This window comes from Camelina sativa, chromosome 17 (genome assembly GCF_030686135.1).
Source record: "Camelina sativa cultivar CO46 ecotype springtype chromosome 17, ASM3068613v1".
NCBI classification, from domain to species: domain Eukaryota; kingdom Viridiplantae; phylum Streptophyta; class Magnoliopsida; order Brassicales; family Brassicaceae; genus Camelina; species Camelina sativa.
The window spans coordinates 8,786,560-8,812,105 of record NC_141896.1 but is presented as its reverse complement, the minus strand read 5'-3'; the positions used below and the strand labels follow the sequence as shown (position 1 = coordinate 8,812,105).

The 25,546-nt window shown below is 37.8% G+C and overlaps 7 protein-coding genes across 7 annotated transcripts; 5 read left to right on the top strand and 2 right to left on the bottom strand.

Annotated features, from left to right (window-relative positions):
• Positions 1–98: 98 nt before the first annotated feature.
• Positions 99–2,663, top strand: LOC104756401 (4-coumarate--CoA ligase-like 2). Its single transcript, XM_010478983.3, has 5 exons — positions 99–1,678; positions 1,770–1,915; positions 2,007–2,074; positions 2,175–2,277; positions 2,369–2,663. The coding sequence occupies exons 1-5, from the start codon at positions 433–435 to the stop codon at positions 2,480–2,482; spliced, it is 1,677 nt and encodes a 558-aa protein (XP_010477285.1). The 5' UTR covers positions 99–432; the 3' UTR covers positions 2,483–2,663.
• LOC104756400 (auxin-responsive protein SAUR61-like) lies at positions 2,604–3,229 on the bottom strand. Its single transcript, XM_010478981.3, has one exon. The coding sequence runs from the start codon at positions 3,143–3,145 to the stop codon at positions 2,705–2,707; it is 441 nt and encodes a 146-aa protein (XP_010477283.1). The 5' UTR covers positions 3,146–3,229; the 3' UTR covers positions 2,604–2,704.
• A 926-nt stretch (positions 3,230–4,155) lies between these two features.
• LOC104756399 (uncharacterized) lies at positions 4,156–6,425 on the bottom strand. Its single transcript, XM_010478980.3, has 2 exons — positions 5,946–6,425; positions 4,156–4,734 (listed from the first exon to the last, which is right to left on the bottom strand). Exons 1-2 carry the CDS (start codon positions 6,056–6,058, stop codon positions 4,527–4,529), a joined length of 321 nt encoding a protein of 106 aa, XP_010477282.1. The 5' UTR covers positions 6,059–6,425; the 3' UTR covers positions 4,156–4,526.
• Positions 6,426–9,025: 2,600 nt separating this feature from the next.
• Positions 9,026–10,131, top strand: LOC104756398 (dehydrin ERD10). Its single transcript, XM_087494301.1, has 2 exons — positions 9,026–9,452; positions 9,536–10,131. Exons 1-2 carry the CDS (start codon positions 9,129–9,131, stop codon positions 9,977–9,979), a joined length of 768 nt encoding a protein of 255 aa, XP_087350427.1. The 5' UTR covers positions 9,026–9,128; the 3' UTR covers positions 9,980–10,131.
• Positions 10,132–18,348: 8,217 nt separating this feature from the next.
• Positions 18,349–19,558, top strand: LOC104759309 (dehydrin COR47-like). Its single transcript, XM_010482256.2, has 2 exons — positions 18,349–18,791; positions 18,943–19,558. Exons 1-2 carry the CDS (start codon positions 18,456–18,458, stop codon positions 19,345–19,347), a joined length of 741 nt encoding a protein of 246 aa, XP_010480558.2. The 5' UTR covers positions 18,349–18,455; the 3' UTR covers positions 19,348–19,558.
• A 396-nt stretch (positions 19,559–19,954) lies between these two features.
• LOC104756397 (uncharacterized) lies at positions 19,955–20,773 on the top strand. The gene has a single exon (XM_010478978.3). The coding sequence runs from the start codon at positions 20,072–20,074 to the stop codon at positions 20,420–20,422; it is 351 nt and encodes a 116-aa protein (XP_010477280.1). The 5' UTR covers positions 19,955–20,071; the 3' UTR covers positions 20,423–20,773.
• Positions 20,774–22,805: 2,032 nt separating this feature from the next.
• LOC104759308 (L-ascorbate oxidase homolog) lies at positions 22,806–25,439 on the top strand. The gene is made up of 8 exons (XM_010482255.2): positions 22,806–23,046; positions 23,160–23,269; positions 23,375–23,645; positions 23,743–23,842; positions 23,934–24,276; positions 24,358–24,723; positions 24,892–24,970; positions 25,078–25,439. Exons 1-8 carry the CDS (start codon positions 22,906–22,908, stop codon positions 25,279–25,281), a joined length of 1,614 nt encoding a protein of 537 aa, XP_010480557.1. The 5' UTR covers positions 22,806–22,905; the 3' UTR covers positions 25,282–25,439.
• The last annotated feature ends 107 nt before the right edge of the window (positions 25,440–25,546 follow it).

Below are 25,546 nucleotides of genomic sequence, written 5' to 3'. Positions count from 1 at the left end.
AGTCGGATTTCACCATTCACGATCCGTCACAACATTTGATTAATAATTAATCATCATACACTTGCCTAAATATGAGTAAAAATATGAAATACTTTTTAAGCAATCATTATTCATTAGTTAATGTAGCTTAAAATGAAAAAAAAAATAACATTAAAATACAAAGTAATGTAGTGAGTTTTTAGAAAATAGTTTAATCGAAATTGAATTTATATATCCGCTACAAAGCACTAATTTTGATCAGGCCCAAATTCTTAATGGGTCAAATACTAAGACTAAAGTGAGCTTTTGCTTTTACCCAAAATATGAATTTAGAATTCCCACGTCATTGAAACTTTGAAACTAGAAAGACGACAAAGTTACCTACCAGTCTCCAATAACAACCAAATCACCCGAGGGGATTTCGATTTTCGATACAACCAAGGTCCCCTTGACATGGCGACTAAGCACGGCGGCGATATCGGATCCAGAACGCTAATTCTAGATCGGAAAAGCGGTTTCTGCGACTCCACATCGACTTTCTACAGCAAACGTGAGCCAATGGCTTTCCCGCCAAACCAATTTCTCGACGTCACGACTTTCATTTCATCCCAGCCTCATAGCGGTAAAACCGTATTCGTCGACGCCGTCACCGGTCGTCGCCTTAGCTTCTCCGACCTCTGGCTCGGCGTCGAAAGAGTCGCGGGTAGTCTCTACGCATTAGGTGTACGCAAGGGAGATGTCGTCATAATACTCTCTCCCAACTCAATCCTCTTCCCAATCGTCACACTCTCCGTTATGTCACTCGGCGCGATCATCACCACAGCTAATCCGATCAACACTCCCGGCGAAATCTCCAAACAGATCGACAACTCGCGCCCTGTTCTCGCCTTCACCACTTGTCAACTCGTCTCCAAACTCGCCTCCGCCGCGTCTAATTCGAACCTCCCGGTGGTTCTCATGGACAGAAACTACGTTCCTCGCGACGAGCAAGTCAAAATAGTCGGGAGGTTAGAGACGATGATCGAAACGGAACCGAGTGAGCAACGAGTGAAGCAACGAGTCAACCAGGACGATACGGCGGCTCTGTTATACTCATCAGGTACGACGGGGACGAGCAAAGGAGTAATGCTGACTCACCGTAACCTAATCGCGTTGGTACAAGCGTACCGGATCCGGTTCGATTTAGAGCAACGAACCGTCTGCACAATCCCGATGTGCCACGTCTACGGATTCGGTAGTTTCGCGACGGGGCTAATCGCGTTAGGATGGACGATCGTGGTTCTTCCCAGATTCGAGATGGCTCAGCTTCTCTCGGCGGTTGAGGTTCATCGATCGTCGTATCTTTCCCTTGTGCCGCCGATTCTGGTAGCTATGGTTAACGGAGCGAAGGAGATCAATTCCAAGTACGATCTGAGCTCGTTGCACACCGTTGTGGCTGGAGGAGCTCCGTTGAGTAGAGAGATGATTGAGAAGTTCGTTGAGAGTTATCCGACGGTTAAGGTTTTACAAGGTTATGGTTTGACTGAGTCAACGGCCGTAGCTGCTTCTATGTATACTAAAGAGGAGACTGAGAGGTATGGAGCTTCTGGTTTGCTGGCTCCAAATGTGGAAGCTAAGATTGTGGATCCGGATACGGGTCGGGTCTTGGGTGTGAATCAAACGGGCGAGATGTGGATTCGAAGTCCTACTGTTATGAAAGGTGGTGTTTGACTCTTTGATCTTTTTGCAAAAAGGTGTTTTTTGTTTTTGTTTTTTGGTGTTGTCTGAAGCTTCTCTTGAGTTGTGTAAAGGTTATTTCAAGAACGAAGAAGCTACTGCTGCTACTATTGATTCAGAAGGATGGTTGAAAACAGGAGATTTGTGTTACATTGATAGTGAAGGGTTTGTTTTTGTTGTTGATAGATTAAAGGAGCTCATCAAATGCAATGGTTATCAGGTAAAGGAACTACATATAATCATTCAATTTTAGTTGATCTGAATAGTAAAGTTGGTGGTTTTGGTAAATTGGTTAAATGTTTATTTATTAGGTTGCTCCAGCTGAACTAGAGGCACTGTTGCTTGCTCATCCAGAGATTGCTGATGCAGCAGTAGTACCGTAAGTTCTGTTTTTAACATGAACCATCATCAAAAAATTTCTCTTTAATGATTCTTTTTATGCTCAACTTTGACTTTCCTTTCTTATGTGGTTTTGGAAGCATCCCTGACATGAAAGCTGGGCAATATCCAATGGCATATATAGTAAGAAAAGCTGGAAGTAACTTATCGGAAAGCGAAATCATGGGATTCGTCGCAAAACAGGTTTTTTCAACAATGCATATCCTGCTTTGTCACTAATGTTATCATGTTCCTTTAGATTCTAAGGGGAGTTTTTTTTGTTTGGATTGCATAGGTAGCACCATACAAGAGGATTCGCAAAGTCGCATTTTTGGCTTCGATCCCCAAAAATCCCTCTGGCAAGATTTTAAGAAGAGAACTTATAAAGCTCAGAACCTCAAAACTCTAGCAGGATGCTCTGTCACCATCCTTAATTATCTCGCGTTTCATAATTAATTAACCCGTTTTGTTTGATTTAAATGTTAAATTACTTCTTCTACAGATATCTCTGTCAAAACTGAACAATGATATACAAACTAAAAGCTTATATAGAATCTCTTTTTTTTTCTATATATACAAAAACAGAAAAAGACCTTTGTATGTAAAAGCGCTCTACACAACGCGTAAACTGTTAACAAACTAGAGACTGGAGCTTGCTCTGATCATGGGTTGTGCAACGGAAGAGAGGGAAGAAATATGAAACCGATGAAGCTCCCTTGCACGAAGTGGTCATGGAGGACACATCATGGTTCATCGTCCTCTTCTTCAAACCATCATCACCACCATCATCATCATGGTCAGACAAACTTCTGTTTCTCAACAAAGTGAGGATGTGATCCATCAAACCTCCATCGCAAGGTACCTGTAAAGGACCACAAATGGTGGAACCAAACTCTTCCTCTGCCATCTCCAACAAGACCTGAAAGATTGGATGTTTCAGATAATCCAACGGCAAAACGAACCTCCTGCCTTCCCTGGTGTACACAGCAAAGTGCCCTTTCTTGCATTTCCTCCACTTCTCCATCAAATCGGTGAGACTAAGCCTCGAGCAAGATCTTTTCATCAGAGACATACATGGAACTTTGATCTGTTACCAAAATATAATACCGTTGTGTATACTGTTAGTATGTTACTGTCTGAACTATACTTTCCTCTCTCTCCACATATATATACTACAAAATGTGATTAGTGTTTGTGGTAGTTGTCATGCGGCCCAAAAAGAGGATTAGGAATGTGTGGAAGGAGTAAGGTAGCCGTGTGATTTTTCATTGTTTGAGTTAAAATTAGTTACCATATGTGATTAGTGTGATTGTATTATGGTCTTGCATCTCTAGCATAAACAATAATTTTTTGGCAACAAAAAAAAAAAGAAAAAGAGAAACATACTACTATATGATAAGATTAAGCTAGTATTATGAAAACCAAACTGTAAAATTTTAAAAGAAATTATTTATCGTCAGTCAAAATCTTTTAAAAAACAGATGAAATAAAAGATCTTTTTACATAAAACTATATATGAATATATACGAAAATATGTTTTTAATTTGATAGTTGCAATAAAAAAAATTCAAATATAAGTTATTAATATGAATAAACAAGAGAAACAGGGCATTAATAAAATATTAATTGTGAATGGTAAACAACAGTTACATATGATTGAGGCCACAAAGTATAAGTTTGTGAGAGGGTAAAAGGAGATGTGGTGGTGACAACAGAGCATGTGAGATGTGACCGTTTAAGTGCAAATTGCTGCTGCTTTTCTTAGTTATATTCACGTCCTCAACTTCTCTATTCTTACTTTCTTGTGTATCTATCTCCCTTGTTTTAATTTCTTCTTGTCTTTTTCTTCCCGAGTCACATGAAATCCTACAAACCCTCACTTTTCAACTATGTATGTGTAGCCCCGAGTAGTACACCGTTATAATTTCTATTTGCTTGCTGCATCTCCATCTTTGTGGTATTGTACTTAGATGACGTCTGAACCGTAAATTGAACCAAAATTTTGTAGAAAAAGATTGGTTTTGTTGTTGTTTTATAAACCAAAGTAGAAAACCAGATAAATTATCTCACAGAGAGGCATTCTAAAAAGTAATGCAAACTTGGATATTATTTTCCTCATTCGTTTAGGCTTAAACCGTCTAAATTTCACAATCACAATTACACATGAAAGCAACTCTTTCGAACACACATTTTTCTCTGAACAAAACCAGATTGCAGCCAAACGCTAATCAAAAAAATTATCGTCCGACTCTAAAACCCTAAACCCTGAAATTTTCCAGCTCAGCCACCCTGACGTGACTCAAACCTCTAAACCCCGTGCGGTGAGCATGTCTGTCATCTTCATCCATTAAACAAGCAAACAGAGTAGCACGGTGAACCAGGAGGTGAGTTTGGTGGCTAAGTAAGAGAAAACGGTTGCAAATTTTCATATGGATGAAGATGATGTTGCAACTTTACATGGATAGCGGAAGAAGCATCCTTCGCTTCTTCTTCCTGGCTAACCTTACTTGCTTTGTGACCTTCATGCAAATTAGTAGCAGCAAAGTGACACATACCAAGATGAATGCGAGTTGTAACCGCTTGAAGTACAAGGAAACCGCTGAGAACACTAAGAATGCTAAGATGACTAGCTCCCAGATGACGAAGACTACAACATCCACCCTGGATCAAACCACATAGAAGCTTATTAATAAATGTTTTAACTCATGAAGATCTGTACATGTTAGTGAAGCTTAATCAGTAAAACTTAAACAACAAAGGACTCGAGCAATGATTTTAAGAGATAAGAGGGAAGAAAATTTCGACCATTTTAACATCACATAACCGGGATTGAATCTTGAAATGAGATTTAAATCGAAGAACTACTTTCCTGATCTACTAAAAAAAGAGTTTGCTCTACGTAATTTTATGACAGAAAAATGTGGGACTTGTATTCAATTTGATAGTAATTAGCTGCTTTTTAGCTAGAATATAGGATGAATCACATCGTAGATGCGTGAGAAGGCGATTTGAAGGGGAACTACCGAACTAGGTGAAAGGAACCAAGAAGTACATGGGTGCATTACTACTCTCTATCTTATCTGTCTACATATCAAAAAAGCATACAAGCACACAGTGATAATCAAGAACTGCTGCCGATCCTATCATGAAACTAAAATTACTACACCAGAATATCAAACATAATCATATCAAGCATCAAGACAAATACACTTTTCAATTTAGAATCGAGTAAACCAAAAACAAAAATAGTAGTGAAACTGAATACTCTAACAAACACACTAGCACACTACACTGGAATTGCTAATTTACATACAGAGCTAACTTTCAACTTGCCTGAACAGACAATGACAAAAGTCTCATTAAGGTCACACAGCAGCAGCTAGCTTGACTTAACATATATAATTACGATAGAGACAGAAGATCAAATCACACTCCTCTGGCTTTGGGATGCATATTTTCCTTACTTATATGTGCAACGAACTTAAAATATATATCTTAAAAGAGTTCATGCTTTACTCAAAATCATCCATAGCCAGACTGAAATAAACATCGCCAGGTATACTTTGGACGGCTAAACACAGACCAACATCGATCATACTTTTGTGCAGATTTAACAAAGAGGTGGTTTCTAATTCTGTTAATCAGAACTCTAGGTCACAACTCCGACTCAAAACGAATTTGATAAGTTTCTATTCACCGATTCGTTAATAACCTTTAGATCTCCCAAACCCTAACTTCCAAATGTAAAATTTCACGCAAAACTAAATCCAATTTCTCCAAACATTACGCAACCAGAGCTAGAATCCAGCAAAGAAACACAACTGTACGATAATTGAAAAACCAAATTCCATAGATCTCGAATTAATACTCACCTAGAAGAAGAAAAACTCGAGGTGGAAGAGAAGAAAGAAACAGAAGCCCAATCATGCTTCGATCGAATCTGATATTCCCTCAGCTGCTCTGCTAGATTCGACCTTGTTATCATCTCTTTCCCCTATTTCGCAGCCTTCTCCGATTTCACCACCCCCAACAAAACAAAGAAAAAATTATTCTCTTCTCTTCTCTTCTCTCAGTCGACTGATATAGCCAGAGAATCGCCGGAGAAACACGAGACTGAAGATCAATTCTACGTCATCCAATACGAAATCGAAGAATCCAACAACGGGAAACAACTCTGGAGATTCAAACAATTGTTTTCGATTCGTCGAATCAACAAATGGCGTAGACTCTTCCTTCCTCCTTTCCATCCTCTGTCTCGGTGTCAAATATCCCGGGTCGGGTTATAACTTTCCGGGTACTAACCCCGATTCGACTTTAGAAGCCCATGTTAAGTTAATGATGATGTATTACACACAGTTGGGCCTTTCGAGATCTTAATTATTTTTAAAACAATTTTTTTTTTTTTTCTGAGTTTCGTTAATGGGAAAGCTTGCCGTTACGTGTACGCATTGTAATTGAATGGAGTTTAGATCATTTTTGTGTGTTTGATCGATAAAATTGTTTTATCTTTGGGGTACAAATCTCTCATTATACTCAAAAGTATTGGTTTTAGAGAGGATAATTGCGTGCGATGTTTCACGTCTGGTTCCGGTTTGTTTTTATTTATTTTGGGAAATATTTTAAGAAAATGATAAATAGAGAAACTAAAAAATTGGATTATTCACGATACCGAATTTACATATATTATCATTTTTAGTTAGTTCTAATTTCTCATGAGGTTTATCCTAATTGAACGGTTGGACTAGGTGCACAAAATAATTGTGTAGGAACGAAACGATTGCTTTGTTTGGTATGTGTCCGGTACAGTGCTGTCCCAATGCCTAAAATAAAAAGATTTGTTTACGTTACAAGTAGCGTGTGTTATGAAACGTCTCAGTTGATTATGTGGCATTGTCGACTTTGAATCTTTCAACCCAACACGATTCATTTTGATCATCTAAATAATAAATGTATAAGCAAAATCCAAAATGGTGCGTTCTCAAAATGCCCCGTCTGTTCAATCTTATTCTACTATAATGACAAACCTAACGTCCATTCGTAATCTTATACAGCCGAAAAACAAAAACCACATACATTACATATACATAATTTAATTCTCTTAACTATTTCAATTCAAATATATACAAGCTTCACGTACATCTTACTTTGCTGCATGCTTTTTTTTTTTCTTGTTGTAACGTCTTAAAAAGGTAATTTATTAGAGGAGTAATCTATGTATAGTAATATAATTAACCCGGAAAAAAAAATCTGAAATTTAGCTTTTGCCGACGTGGCTACAGAGATTTAATGGGTTCCACATGACCGACATCTATGCTTAGAGCCTATCAAAACCGACCATTGAGTTCCATTTGTGGGCTCCTGTAACGTTCGTCTGACACGTGCCGATCAAGCATTGGCTTAACTGATGCATGTCCACATTATTTGAATTTTCTTCTACACTACTAATGTTTCCATATACTGACAGGTAGGTAACAATTTTTTTTTTCTTATCAATTTTATCTATTGCCGCGTGGCGTGATGGCTATGGCTCTGTCATATTATATCTACTACTCTCTCTCTCTCTCTCTTCTTGTTTTTCATAATTCATTGTTTACAAGGTATTGCAATTTAGCCCGCTACTTTTATTTTCTTATAAAATAACCTTAAAGTCTTAAAATCTTATTGAAAATACCAAAAAGGCAAAAATAAAATAAAATAGCCGAATATTTTAAATGAAAGTTAATATTCAAAAAATTAGTGTAAGAATTTCTGCTTCCATTGAAATTATATTTTTATTTATGTAAGTTTTCATTATATATTACTAGATGAGTACCCGTCCGATGTGCAGGTTTAAAATTTTATAAATTAAATTAAATTTAACAAAAATATATTAGAATTTGTTGTACGTATTTATAAATTTGATTTTTGTTATACTACACTGATTTATATCTATTTACAAATTTTTTATGTATGTTACTGTTAAAAGTGTATTTTTTTACATCAAAATATACTTTATGTTACAAATATATTCTTTATCACCACCTAGAAAATATCTATATGAACACATTAAGCCAACTATTTTACTTTCACTTCTCCATAGTTTTTTAATTACTAAAATTATTGACTCAAAAACATTTTGAATAAAAAACATATTACATAATATACTAATCAATGATGTATCATCACAATAATGTATGACCACCATGGAGAAACCTCGGCTCCATCCTCATCCCTTATGGAAAGAACCTGAGAGAACCTTGGCTCCACCTTCTTCCCTTGGGGAGATAATCTTGCGTCCAACCTCCTCTACCTTCTTCCCTTAGAGAGATAACCTTGTGTCCAACCTTCTCCACCATAGAAAGAACCTCAGCTGTGTCCTCTTCCTGTATGGAGAGAACTTGTTCACGTTTTTTTGCTATCTTAAAATAGCTTGCTCCGACAACCTAATTTTATATAATAAGATGTCAACGATTTAAATTCATACAATACCTAATGGAAACATATATTAAAGAATTTAGTTATATCCTAATGCATAATGATAACAACAACTAGTTCAAAGTTCAAACCACTATATTATGTACTATATGACTATATCCTAATGCATTCAAATTATTTAATAATACATTATATATATCTTCTTATCTATCTAATCTCATTTTTATAATATACAAACAAATAATAAATTTAAAGGATGTTATGTCGACCATGTAACCAAACCTTCCCCATACATCTCCCGTGAACTAAAAAAGTACATGACTATGCGAATATCTCTAATACTATTAGTTTAACTCTCTCATCCACCGACGTCAAAGAAAAAAGGGGTCCATTCTGCAATTTTAGAAATAGTATCCGTCCTTTTGTATTATTATCTTTAAAACGAAATAATTAAAATCTTTAACAGCGTGACCTCCGCGTTGGCCTAGACCCTTCTCTTCACACTATATAAAACCCCACTCACCACATTAATTCTCTCATCACACGCACAGCTCTTGAAAACACATCATAAAGCAAGTTAAACCACAAATAGAATTTCGAAACTTCTGTTTATTATTTACGTTAACCTTTCAAGACTAACTATGGCGGAAGAGTACAAGAACAACGTCGCGACAGAAGAGCCATCAACGACGACGACGCCAGAGATTAAGGAACGGGGAATGTTCGATTTCTTGAAGAAAAAGGAGGAAGTGAAACCTCAAGAGACGACTACTCTCGCGTCTGACTTCGAGCACAAGACTCAGATCTCTGAACCTGAACCGTTCGTGGCGAAACACCAAGAAGAGCAAGAGAAGGAGCACAAGCCTACTCTCCTCGAGCAGCTTCATCAGAAGCACGAGGAAGAAGAAGAGAACAAGCCGAACCTTATCGAAAAACTCCACCGATCCAACAGCTCTTCTTCTTCTGTAAGTACACAAGTTTTAATAATTAGCTTATAGTTATTTGGTTACTAAGTAGACAAACAAACTCATCGTTTGATTTTGAACAGTCGAGCGATGAAGAAGGTGAAGACGGTGAGAAGAGGAAGAAGAAGAAGGACAAGAAAAAGATCCTTGAAGGAGATGCGAAAACAGAGGAAGAGAACCAAGGAGTGATGGATAAGATCAAGGAGAAGTTTCCACACGGCGTGAAAACAGAAGGTCATGATGTACCAGTCGTCACAAACATGCCAGCACCACATCCAGTAGAGCATCAAAAACCAGAGGAAGAAGAGAAGAAAGGGCTAATGGATAAGATCAAGGAGAAGCTTCCTGGCCACAGCAAGAAACCAGAGGATTCACAGGTCGTCAACACCACACCGTTGGTTGAAACAGCAACACCGATCGCTGAGCATCCGGAGGAGAAGAAGGGATTCATGGAAAAGATCAAAGAGAAGCTTCCAGGTTACCACGCCAAGACAGAGGAAGAGAAGAAAGAAAAAGAGTCTGCTTAAGAAAATGATAAGAACAAATGAATAATGTGATGTGGGAGTGGGACATTTGTGTTTTTGTTATCATACTCTCTTTTCTTTAATTTTAAGCTTTTCTCAAAATTTTATGTATTATTTGTGTTTTAATCTAAAAAATTGGCTTTTTAATCTATAAATCATTCTCTCTTTTCTACATAAATGAACGAAGTGATTCTATTGATACTAGTGAAAACTGTGGAACTTTTTTTGTATGGAGACTGGAGTGTATAGTTGTGTCAGTATCATTATCGTTGTCCCAATCGGGGTTCAAACACATCACAATACATCGAAGGAGAAGATAAAATAGACTCATATTTTTGAACCTGTGCTTGTTTATAATGAGGCCATGCCTGCATCGTGTGCTTGTTAATCAAAACAGTAGGGCTTTGATCCGTTTTGGTAAACCTTATTTGTAAACTATTGGCACAACATATGGCCGTGCTTCATGGTTTGGTGCCCATGTATATTTGATATGGTTTTGGTTTTCAGTTGACATAAAATAAATAAAACCCGGTTTACTAAACTTTAGATTCGATTCAATATTGTTTCCTCGATCAGTTACATCTCCTACGTCGATATAGTATATGATTCTTTGAGGGATACGATTTGAATTTTAATTTTTTTTTGGATGAGGGTTTAAATGTGAGTTAAATCAGTTTTGGCAACGAAAACGATTGCTTTGTTTGGTATGTGTCGGTAGAGTGACCACCCCAATGCCTAAGTTTGTTTTTTTTAAATTTGGCCTGTTAATTACGGGTCGCGTGTTCATGAAACGTCTCAATTTATTAATATGTGGCACGACGTCTTAAATCTTTCAACTAAACACGATTCATAATAATTGAATGAGTTTAACAAAAAAAAAAAAAAAAAAAAGATTAAAAACGAAATTGTGCGCTTCTCAAATGCTGTCATCCCATCTGTTAAAATCTTGTTTTAAAATATTAGTAACAAATTTATTTTGGTAACGTCTTTTAGTTTTATTATAGAAGTAATGTCATATTTTAGTAATTTTAACCCTTAAAATATCTGCAATCAGTGGGCCTACATGACCGACATCCATGGTTTAAGCCAATCAAAGCCGACCAATGAGTTCCATGCGTGGGCCCTATTTTAACACGCGTTCGCCATGTATTGGATTAAAATTCATGTCTTTCCACATTATTATTCTTCTTCTTCTTCTTTGTTCTAACTTCTCTTTGTACATTAGTCTTTCCCATTTACTGACCGTCAGTTTTTTTTCTTCCCTATCAATGATGTGTTGCCACTAGTCGTGAATCTTATGGCTTGTTAAAAAGCTGTTAATAGTTCGGTTTATTGTTTCATGGTAATGATAACGTTTTTAAGAAAGATACTGTAATTTTACCCCTTTATTTTTTATTATCTTACAAAGATAACCAGAAAGTCTTAAAAGAGTTGGAAACATCCGTTTTTTAAGTTTGATGATATATTTTTCTTGTAAGCCTATCTCTCAAAACTTCCCAATTTGCCTAGTTGTTATCTTTTTTTAGTTGAATACATATAGAAATGTTTAAATATTGTAAGAGTTCTACTTCTAATCAAATTAGTTAGTTTTTTTTTTTTTTTTTACAAAAAGGTTTGAATAATGATGGTGACATAACATATCAAATTCAAATTCAAATTCCAAACCACTACTACATTTTATTCCTATAAGTCTATTCAGACTCTTTGACTTATCCATCTGTTATCTATCTAAATTAATTAAATAAAATGCAATTAGATTATAAAATAACTAGGATGCACATCGACCACGAAAACCATAGTTCGGTCGATAAAAAGTACATGACTATGCGATATCTAATATTAGTTTAAACTCTTCATCTAATATATATTAATAACATTGTAATCATTTAAATTAATAAAAAGTGGTGATATTTCATCTACCGACTTAAGCGAAAGGGGTCATCCTGCAATTTTAAAAATAAAATATCCATACTTTTGCTTTATTAGAAAAATGTTATAAACTAGAGGATTTAGGGACGAAATCTCTTGTCTTATTAATGATCAAACTCGAGGTTACAACATATATATAGAGTCCCATAAGAGACTAAGTACAAACCGACATAACTAAGGACATGGCCGAATGGGCCTTAGTACAATGGGCCGTAACTATAGAGCTAATAGACGGGCCGGTCAGATAGAGTCCACTAAGTGTTTTACAACACTCCCCCTTGGACGAGATGACCGTGCCTATGCTTGGACGGGATCGCTGCAATGTGCTTAGGGGATGCTGCCTCATTAAAACCTTACCAGGAAAACCCATTGGGACAAAACCTTGGTGAAGGAAAAAGAGTACAGCACACATTGCTCCCCCTGTTCCAAACAACACTCTAAGTCCTTAAGTCTCCGCATTCCAATCTGGTGCGTGAGCTTCTTGAATGTTGTTGTCGGTAATGCCTTTGTGAAGAGATCGGCTGAGTTGTCGCATGATTGAACTTGCATCACTTGAACTTCTCCGGCCTTTTGTAGAAGAACTTCGGCAAGATGTGCTTCGTCCGATCTCCCTTGATGTAACCTTCCTTGAGTTGTGCGATGCAGGCTGTATTGTCTTCATATAGTGCTGTTGGCTCCTTATCATCAATATTGACCAAACACACTAAAATTTCTTTGCCATAACCTGCATTAACAAAACCAACTAAAACATCTTTGTTATAGTTAGTATAATGTAAACCCAAATTAAATGTAAAGGATACTTAATTTCACTCTAGTGCCTTTGGGTCTAACAAGAACTAAATCTTGTAAGGAGGTTCACGGCAAAACTTATCTCTGGTCTAGTGTGGCTAGCCAAGAATGTTAACACTCCTATAGCACTGAGGTATGGCATATTAGGACCAATAACTTCTTTATTGTCCTTCTTAGGAGCGAATGGATCTTTTATCCACTTCTACACTTCTCACAACCATTGGGCTAGTCAATGAGTGAGCTTGCTCCATATTAAATCTCTTGAGTACCTTTTCTGTATATGCCTTTTGATGCACAAGGATCCCATTGTGTCGATACTCAAGCTGTAACCCCAAACAGAATTTTGTCTTACCTAGGTCTTTCATCTCAAATTCTTTCTTAAGATATTCAACTGTTTGGGAGATTTCCCCAGAGGTTCCGAGGATGTTCAAGTCATCCACGTATACTGCTATTATTACAAATCCTTTGTTTGCAAACTTCTTTATGAATATACATGGACTGATCGGGTCATTCCTATATCCTTCCTTGGTCAAATAGCCACTAAGTCTATTGTACCACATTCGACCACTCTGTTTCAGTCCATAAAGCGATTTGTCTAGCCTTATGCAGTATTGTTCTCGAGAACCACCTTTCTTGTGTTCTATACCCTCTGGTAATCTCATATATATCTCATTATCCAGTGGACCGTACAGATAAGCAGTTACAACATCCATTAACCGCAAATCTAATTTCTCTCTAACGGCCAGACTTATTAGATACCTAAAAGTCGTTGCATCCATCACAGGGGAGTATGTCTCCTCATAATCTATGTCGGGTCTTTGAGAGAATCCTTGTGCCACAAGCCGTGCTTTGTATCTCACAACCTCGTTGTGTTCATTTCTCTTCCTTACAAAGACCCACTTATGTCCAACTGGCTTTATCTCATGTGTTATCCTTAAGATCGGACCAAACACCTTTCTCTGCTTTAAACTTTTTAACTCCACATCAATGGCTTCTTTCCATTTAAGCCAATCTTTGCTTTGTGTACACTCTAGTATAGATGTGGGTTCTAAATCCTCATTTATCTCAAGTGCTACATTGTATGCAAATATATCATCAATGTCGACATCCTTTCGGTTCCATTGTACACCAGACAACACATAATTGATTGAGATCTCATTGTTGTCAATTCCTTCAGGTTCTTGAGTCTCAGCGTCCTGAGCCTCACTTGATACCTTAGGAGTTTCTGTGACAACGTCTGGTTTTTCTGTAATCCCTATGGCCTCGGTCTGATTTGCACCTCTTTTACTCTTCCGAGGATTCTTATCTTTGGAACCTACTGGTCTACCCCGTTTCAAACGTGGCGTAGACTCTGTAGCAACTTTGTCATTGTGTCCCTTGTGAACATCAATACGTACTGGTGCATTACAAGCTGGTATGTACGATTTTGTTACTCTCTTTGGGTCAGCAAAGGAATCTGGCAATTGGTTAGCTAGCTGCTGTAAATGAAGTATCTTCTGAACTTCTGCATCACATGCGTGTGTGCGAGGATCTTGCCAATTCAAGGATGTTTGATTCCATGTGATTTCCTCTACCAGCTTATTAATCTCTCCACCCTACATAGGGAATTCAGATTCTGTACACTTACAGTCCGCGTATCTGGCCACAAATAAATCACATGTGGTTGGCTCAAGATACTTTATAATAGTGGGAGACTCTTATCAACGTATATTCCCATTTTCCTTTGAGATCCCATCTTAATGGATGCAATATAAACGGCACATCCGAATATTGATTTAGATGGGGTATGTCTGGCTAATGACCCGTTGGGAATATCTATTCTCACTAGATGGCCTGATGCGTATAAGTTCTGATGCATGTAAGACCGTGTGTCCCCAAGCTGACACAGAAAGCTTCTCACGCATTAACAATGGTCGAGCTATTAATTGTATTTGTTTAATGAAGGATTCAGCTAATCAGCTAATCCGTTTTGTGTATGAACATGTACCACAGGATGTTCCACACTCACCCCCATGGACATACAGAAATCATTAAACGCTTGGGATGTGAAGTCTTAAGTGGAAAGTCCGGAAAATGTGCTCTTAATCGAATGATTTGAGCTAAGAACCTAGCAAATGCTAAGTTTCTCGTGGATAACAAGCATACGTGGGACCATCTGGTTGATGCATCTATCATCACCATGAAATATCGGAATATCCCACTAGGTGGGTGTATTGGCCCACATATGTCACCTTGTATCCTTTCCAGAAAATTTCTTTGCTGACTTTTACTTGTGATGGTCTTATAATAAGTTTCCCTTGTGCACATGCTACACAAGTGAGATTTTAGGGAAAACTTTTCTTTCTTTGAGGATGTGCTCTTTCGAACTCTTATCTAGTTTACGCATCATGTTCCAATCCGGCCGGCCAAGCCGGTCATGCCATAGTGAATTATTCGTTGAACATTTTCTTTCTTTGCTTTGCCAAGTTAGCTTCTATCATGTTAATCTTAGCATGGTATAAACCAGAGGCTAGTGCATGTATAGTCTCTAGGATCTTCTTTTGTCCTTTCACATTTTCTGTAATGTAGAGGAACTCTTTAGATCCTTCACCCTTGGTTTCAATATGATAACCATTTGATCTTATATCTTTAAAGCTCAATAAGTTTCTCTTAGAGCTGGGTGAGTATAAGGCATCACTTATCTCAATATGTGTACCCTTAGGCAACAAAATGTGAGCCTGGCCGTAGCCTTCACATAAAATTGCTATACCCGCAATTGTACTAACATTGGCACCTTTTATTATATGTCCTTGGCCATTTCTATAAATAGGACAATAATTTTATGTTTTAAACTTGCAAATATATAATGAAGGAAATAGTAATTCAATCAAATTCAAAGCATAGAAACTAAGTTAATACACCACATGAGTTTAAATATTTTTCTTTAGGCAATTACAAATCTCATAATCCAATTTAGTCATCATTCTCATGGTTGGAATTTCCTTCACCATCGAGATGAACCAGGTTAGATTTCTGGATTTATTTTCTTTATTTCAAATTCTCTTAGTAGAGATCAACAAGGTGCTTTAGGAGTTCTGCATGTTTTTATCTAATGGTTTTCTATACCATAATTATTATTACAAGTGGACTTGGTCTTATGTTGCGGGTTTAGATAACCCGCGGCCTCTACACCAACCAAGGCCGAAGCCTAATCGGTGTCTATGGCCTTGACCACCATAATTATTTCCTTGGTAAGTCCACACGACCTGAACCAACATGTCCACGGCCTCCTCGGCTAGCCTGGCCTACTCGACCACCACGTCCTCTGCCACCACGGCCGCGGCCGTAGTGTCTTTCTCTGTGGACGTAGTTGGTCTCATTAGGCTCTTTAGGCTCTTGAGGATTTTTTTTTTCTTTGTAATGTTAACCTTGTGAGCTTCATTGCACTTTTTCATTTATAATTGCTCATTGTTTTGCTCAGCAAGCAGTAAACAAGAGATGAGGTCTGCATAGGTCTTAAACCCCTTAGTGTGATAAGCCGAGAATGTCTTCTCTAGCAAATCCTTAGTAATCTCAGTACCATACCACCTTAGGATAGAGACAATCTTAAAAGCTCTGAGTTATACTCATCCAAGGATTTGAAGTCCTGGATCCTTAGGGTTTTCTAATCAAATTGAGCCTTTGGTAGGAGCACCATCTGTTGGTGTCCATATTTGTTTTTCAACTCTGTCCAAAGGTCAATAGGATTTTCTATGGTGAGGTACTGATTCTTGTGACTCTCATCAAGGTGTGCATATGCATAATCACCTTATATATATTTTTCTTAGTGCAATCATTATCATCCTTAATACACTCACATAGGTCCTTTGATTTTTAGGTTAATACAGAACATGCACCCGATTATATCATGCGGTTTTTAAGACCGAACCATGTAATTAATTTGGATCATGCCATGTGGTATTTAAGACCAAACCATGGAACTGTTTTTAGTCTAGGCTATGCGGTATTTGAGACCGAACCATGCCACAAATATTAATTCAGGTCATGCGGTATTTGAGACCGAACCATGCCTTAGGCCATGCGGTATTTAAGACCGAAACATGCCTTGCCTTACTCATATTTTCGTGGCTTATATTTATGCATGCAAGGACAACAAAATCAAATAGATAATGCATGCAACAATTTCCTTATTTCTAGATAGGATTTCCTTTTCTATGTTTTCCTATTCAGTCTAGGATTTAGTAATTATTTTCTTAAGAGTTTTAGATAATTACCATAATTAATTAGGAACTTATCCTAACCAATATTTTAATTTCCGATTTTATGTTTTAATTTATAGAAACTTAACAAAGTTTTTATTTTAATCGGATATACTCTTAGAATATTAAAGTAAATTTTACTTAAAGTTTAAGATAATGATTCAAGGTTTTGGAAATTATCCTAATTGATCCTAGACAAGTTCATGCTCGAGTTCTATGGCTTTCATGGCCGAAAATTACAGGAAATCTATGCTAAAGTTTTAGCTTAAGGAATCCTAAGATTAATTCATGCAGCCGATTTTTAAACAACCTATACATGGTCCGATTTTAATTGTTATGCATGAATGATCCAAGTTTTAATCTCCTAGAACAGTTTGATTTCTATTTCTTAAGAATCTAACAATTTAGTTCTAGGTTCTTATGCAACAATCAATCAAGCAATCAATCCAAATTAAACTTGATATCTTTTGGTGCAATTTAACAAGCAATCTATCAATCCTATGCGAATCAGTTTTTAAGTTTTACAGGATTATAGATCTTAAGTTTGTTTGTTGTTTACTTGGATATTTTAGGGTTCTTATAGCTTTAGTTCCAGATTCGATTATATGGTTCTAAGAGAGTTTTGATCTTGTTTACCTTTCACCAATTAGGGTCTGACTGGATATGATCTGGGAGCTAAAGACCTCAGATTTACCTTTGATTTCTGATCATGAACCTCGGACCACGTACTGCTCTCGTCCGGATCATGTACTGCTCTCGTCCGGATCACGTACTGCTCTCGTCCGGATCACGTACTGCTCTCGTCCGGATCACGTACTGCTCTCGTCCCGTTCTCGGATGCTTCCCGGAACCGCGAACAGATTCTCTCGATCAGCTTCTCGCGAACTCACCCCCGAACCGCGAACCAACGAACCTCGATCGGGTTTTGAATAGAACTTGATCACGAGCTAAGTATGCTCGTGAATCAACAAGAGATTTCCGAGACAAAGAAGATGAGTCTCGAAGAAGGAAGAAGATCAAAGGCGGTTTTAGGGTTTTGTGGGCGGCGGCTTTAGGGTTTTGTGGTTAGGGTTTTCTCAGCTGGCCTTAGAGGCTATCGTGCTGATAACGTGTTATAAACTAGAGGATTTAGGGACGAAATCTCTTGTCTTATTAATGATCAAACTCGAGGTTACAACATATATATAGAGTCCCATAAGAGACTAAGTACAAACCGACATAACTAAGGACATGGCCGAATGGGCCTTAGTACAATGGGCCGTAACTATAGAGCTAATAGACGGGCCGGTCAGATAGAGTCCACTAAGTGTTTTACAACAAAAAATAATTTAATCTTTCCAGCGTTACCTCCGCGTTGGCCTGGACCCTTCTCTTCACCTTATATAAAACCCTCCCCACTCTCTCTTCTCTCATCTCAAACAACAACGATACTCATCACACACACATACCTCTTCAAAACCATCTTAAAGCAAACTTAAAAGTTTTTAAAGTTTCTGTTTATTAAACCGTTTCAATCCATTACTATGGCTGAAGAGTACAAGAACACCGTTCCCGAGCACGAGACCCCAAAGGTCGTCGCAACAGATGAATCATCAACGACTACTACTACACCAGAAGTTACCGATCGTGGAATGTTCGATTTCTTGGGGAAGAAGAAAGAGGCAGAGACTACGACGCTCGAGTCTGAGTTCGATCATAAGGCTCAGATCTCGGAACCGGAGTTAGCTGCGGAACACGAGGAAGTGAAGGAGAACAAGATTACTCTCCTCGAGGAGCTTCAAGAGAAGACCGAAGAGGATAAGGTGAACAAGCCTAGTGTCATCGAAAAGCTTCACCGATCCAACAGCTCTGCTTCTTCTGTAAGTTCATTAATTTCGTTCGTACGTATAATAAGTTTTGATCGAAATGGTTGAGAAAGAGATCGTGTTGGATCTGAGTGATAGTAAATTACGATGGATCTTGATTGAACTAAACTAATAAATACACTCATGGTTTTGAATATCTTAACAGTCGGACGATGAAGAAGGTGAGGAGAAGAAAGGAGTAATGGAGAAGATCAAAGGGAAGCTTCCAGGCCACCACGACAAAGAAACAGAGGATCAAGATGTACAAAACGTCACAACCCTCAAGGTACCAATTCCAGAGAGTGCGGTGGAGCATCACCAAACCGAGAGTGGAGAGAATAAAGGAGTAATGGACAAGATCAAGGAGAAGCTTCCAGGCCACGAAGACAAGGAGACAGAGGATTCACCTGTCCCAACCAGCACGCCAGTAACTGTAACGGAGCACCCGGTGGGACATTCGGAGGAGCATCCGGTTGAGAAGAAGGGGATTCTTGAAAAGATTAAAGAGAAGCTTCCAGGTTATCACGCCAAGACAGAGGAAGAGAAGAAAGAAAAAGAGTCTTCTGATTAAGAAAGAAAAAAATGATGAAAGGATGAAATAATGATACGGGAGTGGGACATTTGTTGTGTTTATGTATCATTATCTTTCTCTTTGTTTTATTTTCTTTTTCTTTCTTTAAGTTGTTCTTGTGGCTTTCATTTGATCCTTTATTTTGTAATTTCATTTTATCTTTGTTTGCATATGGTTTCTTATAGTTAATGTTTTAAAGTTTATTTGATAATTTCTGTGTAAAGTTTCAATTGGCCATTCCATCTACTCCTCGCATATTATACGTGTATGGTGATTACGTTATTTACATGATCACCTCGAATTGATAAAAAGAAGTTTCAAATCATGACATGTATCAAGAAGAAATGTGGACAAATACTACTACTAACTAAATTCTTACATCATTGAGAAGATACTATTCTTATACTATAATAATAATACGAATATCGAACTAGCTCCAATATTTTGCCATCTGCCTTCTTACATTATCAATTCAACAACCACTGATGAGGATCACAGAGCAACTTTATTTAAAATAAAAATAATAAAAACAAAAACAAATGGGAGTGACGAAAATATATATTTTAATGCTATAAAATCACTTAAACGATAGGCCTTTTATAATTGGGCCTACATTGATGACATTAAAAGCCCAAATATTTCAAGAACCCTTTTTGTTGTCTCTCTCTTTCTCCAGGGTACGGGATTAGTCACACACCCCTCTTCTGTTCATCGGAAACTCAAAATGGCTTCATCGGCGCCACAAGGATCTGTTGATCCACTCACCGGGAAAGATCCGGCGAAGGCGTTAACTGCTGTAGCGTCTGGATTCTTTGATAACGTGAAGAAAAACAGACAAAGCTTCTTCCAGTTCTTCGCCATGACTGGAATCTTGCTTCTGAGCTTCCGATCTGTAAGTCAAAAGTACCGAATCCACGATCTGGAGGAAGACACAGATGTTCTCAAGAAGGAGAAAGATAGTTTGACGGATCGTATGAGTAAAATCAAGAGCGATCTTCTTCACCAAGCTTCGATTGACTCTACTGGCGTCTTTGCTTCTCGTCTCCGTCTACTCTTCGGTGACGATAAGAAGTGATTCGGAGATTTTTGATTGAGTTAAAAGGTCAACGAGGTTACAAATTTCTTTACTTACTTTTGCGATGTTATTTGTAGTTCCAAAGAGATGTCTCTCTGCTTTGTAATTGGCCGTCTTTAGATTGAGAGAATATTAGCGATTGAATGAGTTAAGAGTTTTTAGTGGTGATATGATTCAGAACAATGGTGTCTCGTTTGCGAAACCTGGTTCGTGGAATAATTTTACGTTGTTGTGGCTAAGGAATTGTAGGTTTCCTTTGAGGCATTTCATCGAACACTTTCTCTGCGTTTTCAAAATTTCTTTTGTTTGAAGAATTTTTTGTGTTATAATAAAGGTTAAACTCAATAAGCATATTTCAATTCATGAACCATTGTGTTGTTGGTGAGTATGATTTGCAACAAGAATGTCTCGAGGTGAAACAACAAACACTCGGGAACATTCTTTGGTTGTTTCCATTCCCAACAATCTGGAGACTTTTCTCTTTTACCTAGAGTCTGAGATTCAATGAGAGCTAACAGATCGATGAACATCAATTGCTTACATCAATGAGTGTGAGAGCTTGCAATTTAGGAGAAGTATCAATCATGAGAACAAAGTAGATGCCTCCAAGCTCCTTCATGTGTGATGTGTATGTAGCTTCAAAAATACCAGATGATGGAAGATGTTATTGTTACCAGTGCGTAATGTTGTAGTCTGTGCATGAAACCGTATTAATTAGCACGTACGTAAACAATATATACTTTCAGCTAATTAAATTGAAACCTGAAAACATACCGTCAAGGGTGGAACTTTCAAGGAAAGACGTTTAATTAACTGAAGCTATAGATCTCATAAGCTTCTTGTTGATTGTCTCAGAGCAAGACATGAGACCTGGCATCACCATCATAATCTCACGTTCAATCAGCCAACACCCAATGAGTTTTGCCTCCACCAGCTTAGTCACATTCTCAATCAGACAAAACCCAAAAACGAGCAAAATTAATCTTCAAGTATTTCAAACAAGGAGCATTTATCACATAGCCCGCACCATATGTGTTATTAGAAAGTGTTGGTCTCTCTACGGATGGCACCGTACGTAATAGTTAATTTAATCAGACTGCTTGATAGTTTTTGGGTTTAAATGGGCAAGATTTTGGATCATTTACTTAGTTAGTTAGTAAATGGATTGCTGCTGAATCATCTAGTTAGATGGATATGAAGGAAATTTCATAGGAAATGTTATGCTAATCTCACAAAAATTTAAATCATCTAGTTTAAATACTTTTTTCAATATCTGCTCTGTTAATCAAATAGGTCATTTTGATTCTTTTTTTTTTTCCAAGTGAAATATTATATTAAACATTCGAACATAAGTCCAAGCCAGGATACAAGCCTCTTAAGAGATTACAGAAAAATAAGGCCCAAACATGAGCCCAAGAAGGTAACGCCGACTCCGCCGTTTGAGCACCGATTCCGGTGAGAGAATCATCGTCGAAACCAGTCGAACTGTGATTACTTTGGTAACCACCGAAACTAATTCATCGAAGCTCCATGAAAAGAATTCTCTGAGAGAATTTAACAGCAAAAGGAAATCCAAATAAGCGTCGGAAAATTCTTCGTTCCTTCAACCAAGGACGCCATCTCTAAACGATTTCTGTAACTCGAGATCTTGAAAAGATCGCATGTGGAAGTCGATTTGCCTGACGGCGAAACCGGACATCTCTGTTAAAGGAGCCAGAAGATTCCGGGCAAGGAACCGACCAACCACTGCATAAGAAGCCAGTGGATGTCGGGCTGAAGCCGGTTACAACTAACCGGACGGCGAAACCGGACATCTCTGCTAGAGGAGCCAAAAGATTCCGGGCAAGGAACCGATCAACCACTGCCTAAGAAGCCAGTGGATGTCGGGCTGAAACCGGTTACACCTAACCGGATGGCTTTGCCGGAGAATTCCAGACTGCGGAAGAACGATCGGAAATCATCTCCCTCTCTCTAAAAAATATCAAGGTGAGAAGAGAGAGGAAAAGATTTTAAACCTCTTTTGTTTTAATTTTCTTTTTGAGGTCATTTTGATTCAGTATAGTTATTAATTACCATGATTTTACAAAAATGCATCTTTGACTACAACACCACTCTATTTGGTAATGAACTAGATTAGTGGAGACCAAAAATCATTTTGGTTAGTTAATAGCTAGTAGCTACTTTAAAAGCAACACATTAATCATGTTTAGCAAAAAGAAACATTAATATTGTTGGTTAAAGTAATTACTAATTACCATGTTGTTTAGCTCTGGGCTGACTATATCTGATGGGGAAGACACTCTTCAAGTCATAGTTAAATCCCCACAAGAAACTTTGACCCAATTTTTTCTTGCTACATTCATTTCCATAAAAACATTTTCTCTACACTACACTATTTATACTTCTACTTTTCAATCAATTTTTGTCACACTCTCTTCATCTATAGAATCAAAAAGTATTTTCCTCCTTGAACACTATAATTAATGGCGGTCAAAGAGAAATACAATGCTGCATTGGTAATCGTTTTATCGATTCTAATTGTCGGCATGGCGGAAAACCCATACAGATACTTCCAATGGCACATAACCTATGGCGACATTTATCCTATGGGTGTTAAACAACAGGTTCTTGATCTTTAAATCTTCTAAACTCTTAGACACAAATTATCCTATCGAATATATCTAGTTTAGCTAACTAGATCTTTGTTGATTTCATCTTCGTCTTCCGATATTTATAGGGTATATTGATCAACAAAATGTTTCCGGGTCCGGAAATTCGCTGTGTTACCAATGACAATCTCATCATTAACGTATTCAACCATTTGGATGAACCTTTCCTTATCTCATGGTACAGTTCTTTATTATTTGAAATTGCATGGAATTGAAAACACAATCCCGCCGTGCCTACGTGTAATATTGTTTTTTTTTTTTTTTTTGATTGAAAACACAAAAGGGCGGGGATTCAAAATAGAAAGAACTCGTTCCAAGACGGAGTGTACGGAACGACGTGCCCAATCCCGCCAGGGAAGAACTACACCTACGCTCTACAGGTTAAAGATCAGATCGGAAGTTTCTATTACTTCCCGTCACTCGGGTTTCACAAAGCAGCCGGCGGATTCGGAGCTATCCGTATCTCCAGCCGCCCAAAGATCCCCGTCCCTTTCCCTCCTCCCGCCGATGATTACACTGTTCTCATAGGCGACTGGTACAAGACCAACCACAAGGTAATTTAAAACAGACTATTCTAATTTACCCTTAATGTTTGTTACTTTGCTTTGATTTTTATGATTGATGTTTATGAGAGATCTGATCTCTGTGTAGGCCTTGAGAGCACAGCTCGATAATGGCGGAAAGCTTCCTTTACCTGATGTAATTCTCATCAATGGCCGCGCCAGTGGTGCAAAACTCAACGTTCAACCAGGTTTGGCTCTTCGTTTCGGTTGTGATTGATTCATTTGTTTCAAATTTTGTGTTGATGAAATAAAGTTACGGTTGTTGATTTTGACTCACAGGTAAAACGTATAGGCTGAGAATATCAAATGTAGGATTACAGAACTCACTCAACTTCCGGATCCAAAACCACATGATGAAGCTGGTTGAGGTCGAAGGGATACACACTATTCAGACTCAATTCTCTTCCCTTGATGTCCATGTTGGTCAATCTTACTCTGTCCTCATTACGGCTAACCAACCTCCTAAAGATTATTACATTGTGGTCTCTAGTAGATTTACCCCACAGACCCTCATCACCGGCGGTGTTCTCCATTATAGTAACTCTGCTGGAGCTGTTTCTGGTCCTCTTCCCGATGTACCTGATTCGATGAGCTGGTCTCTTAACCAGGCTCGATCTATCAGGTTTTGTCTATTCCTTTGATTCTGTGACAACTCTTTAGCTTCTTTACTAATATTAGCTTCTTTTCGTTGTGTGTTGTATAGGACCAACCTTACAGCGAGCGGACCAAGACCAAACCCACAAGGTTCATATCACTATGGTATGATAAACGTCACCAGAAGTATCAGACTTGTTACTTCTGCTGGACAGATTGGAGGCAAGCAACGATACGCTGTGAACAGGGCATCATTTTACCCATCAGACACCCCTTTAAAACTGGCTGACTACTTCAAAATTGACGGTGTATACAAGCCTGGTAGCATATCTGACCAGCCCACTAGTGGAACAATATTCCCAATGACATCTGTCTTGCAGGCTGATTACAAAGCCTTTGTGGAGATTGTTTTCCAGAATTGGGATAATATTGTCCAGAGCTGGCATTTTGACGGTTACTCTTTCTTCGTTGTTGGGTTAGTGTTATTTTTCCTAAACTGTTCTCTCATCCCTTCTCTAATTTCTCCTAAATTTTTCTGTTTGCATCAACAAATCCACACAGTAAGCGCAGTGTAGCATTTTCTAACCAAGAAAGAGCCCTTAGAACTATAAATTTCTGAGCATCATTTTGATCGTTATATCAGGATGGAGTTTGGGAAATGGACTAGTGCCAGTAGGAAAATCTACAATCTACACGATGCAGTCTCACGCTGCACTGTTCAGGTGAGACGACTTCTCTAATTTTTTATAAGAAAATTATCTTAAACACAGTTAGCAAAAGCTAAGTCTAGCTTTGTCTGAAACGTGGACTGTTGGATGAATATGTATAGGTGTATCCAAGATCATGGACTGCAATATACGTGGCACTAGACAACGTAGGAATGTGGAACCTAAGATCAGAGTTGTGGGAAAGACAATACCTGGGACAACAGCTTTACATGCGTGTCTACACAACCTCGACTTCTCTCAGAGATGAATACCAAATCCCGAAGAACGCTCTTCTTTGTGGCAGAGCTATTAGACACCACAAATAAGACATTTTTGAGTGGGCGGGAGAGTTAGATAGAAAGTGAGAAATTATTGTATCAATTTCCCCCATTGTTATCTACCTACAAAGATTTATTTGTATACATAAAAAATTGGAGGTTACAGACTTAACAATAATAATAACAATACAAGATATTAAAGGTTACAGACTTACAGCAATAACAAATGGAAGATATTGTTGCATAGTGTGCAAATACACATTCTTAAGAAACATCTCAAAAAAGAAGAAGTTAAAGTGCATAAATATATAAA

Excerpts from the sequence above, each read along its gene's own strand:
- LOC104756401 (XM_010478983.3), top strand. The coding sequence starts at position 433 with ATGGCGACTAAGCACGGCGGCGATATCGGATCCAGAACGCTAATTCTA. Across the intron at positions 1,916-2,006 it reads TCAAATGCAATGGTTATCAG|GTTGCTCCAGCTGAACTAGA; the intron begins GTAAAGGAACTA and ends TTTATTTATTAG. Across the intron at positions 2,075-2,174 it reads GCTGATGCAGCAGTAGTACC|CATCCCTGACATGAAAGCTG; the intron begins GTAAGTTCTGTT and ends TGGTTTTGGAAG.
- LOC104756400 (XM_010478981.3), bottom strand. The coding sequence starts at position 3,145 with ATGTCTCTGATGAAAAGATCTTGCTCGAGGCTTAGTCTCACCGATTTG.
- LOC104759309 (XM_010482256.2), top strand. The coding sequence starts at position 18,456 with ATGGCTGAAGAGTACAAGAACACCGTTCCCGAGCACGAGACCCCAAAG. Across the intron at positions 18,792-18,942 it reads CCAACAGCTCTGCTTCTTCT|TCGGACGATGAAGAAGGTGA; the intron begins GTAAGTTCATTA and ends ATATCTTAACAG.
- LOC104759308 (XM_010482255.2), top strand. The coding sequence starts at position 22,906 with ATGGCGGTCAAAGAGAAATACAATGCTGCATTGGTAATCGTTTTATCG. Across the intron at positions 23,843-23,933 it reads AAAACTCAACGTTCAACCAG|GTAAAACGTATAGGCTGAGA; the intron begins GTTTGGCTCTTC and ends TTTGACTCACAG. Across the intron at positions 24,724-24,891 it reads TACTCTTTCTTCGTTGTTGG|GATGGAGTTTGGGAAATGGA; the intron begins GTTAGTGTTATT and ends TCGTTATATCAG.
- LOC104756398 (XM_087494301.1), top strand. The coding sequence starts at position 9,129 with ATGGCGGAAGAGTACAAGAACAACGTCGCGACAGAAGAGCCATCAACG. Across the intron at positions 9,453-9,535 it reads CCAACAGCTCTTCTTCTTCT|TCGAGCGATGAAGAAGGTGA; the intron begins GTAAGTACACAA and ends GATTTTGAACAG.
- LOC104756399 (XM_010478980.3), bottom strand. The coding sequence starts at position 6,058 with ATGATAACAAGGTCGAATCTAGCAGAGCAGCTGAGGGAATATCAGATT. Across the intron at positions 4,735-5,945 it reads TCGAGTTTTTCTTCTTCTAG|GGTGGATGTTGTAGTCTTCG; the intron begins GTGAGTATTAAT and ends GGTTTGATCCAG.
- LOC104756397 (XM_010478978.3), top strand. The coding sequence starts at position 20,072 with ATGGCTTCATCGGCGCCACAAGGATCTGTTGATCCACTCACCGGGAAA.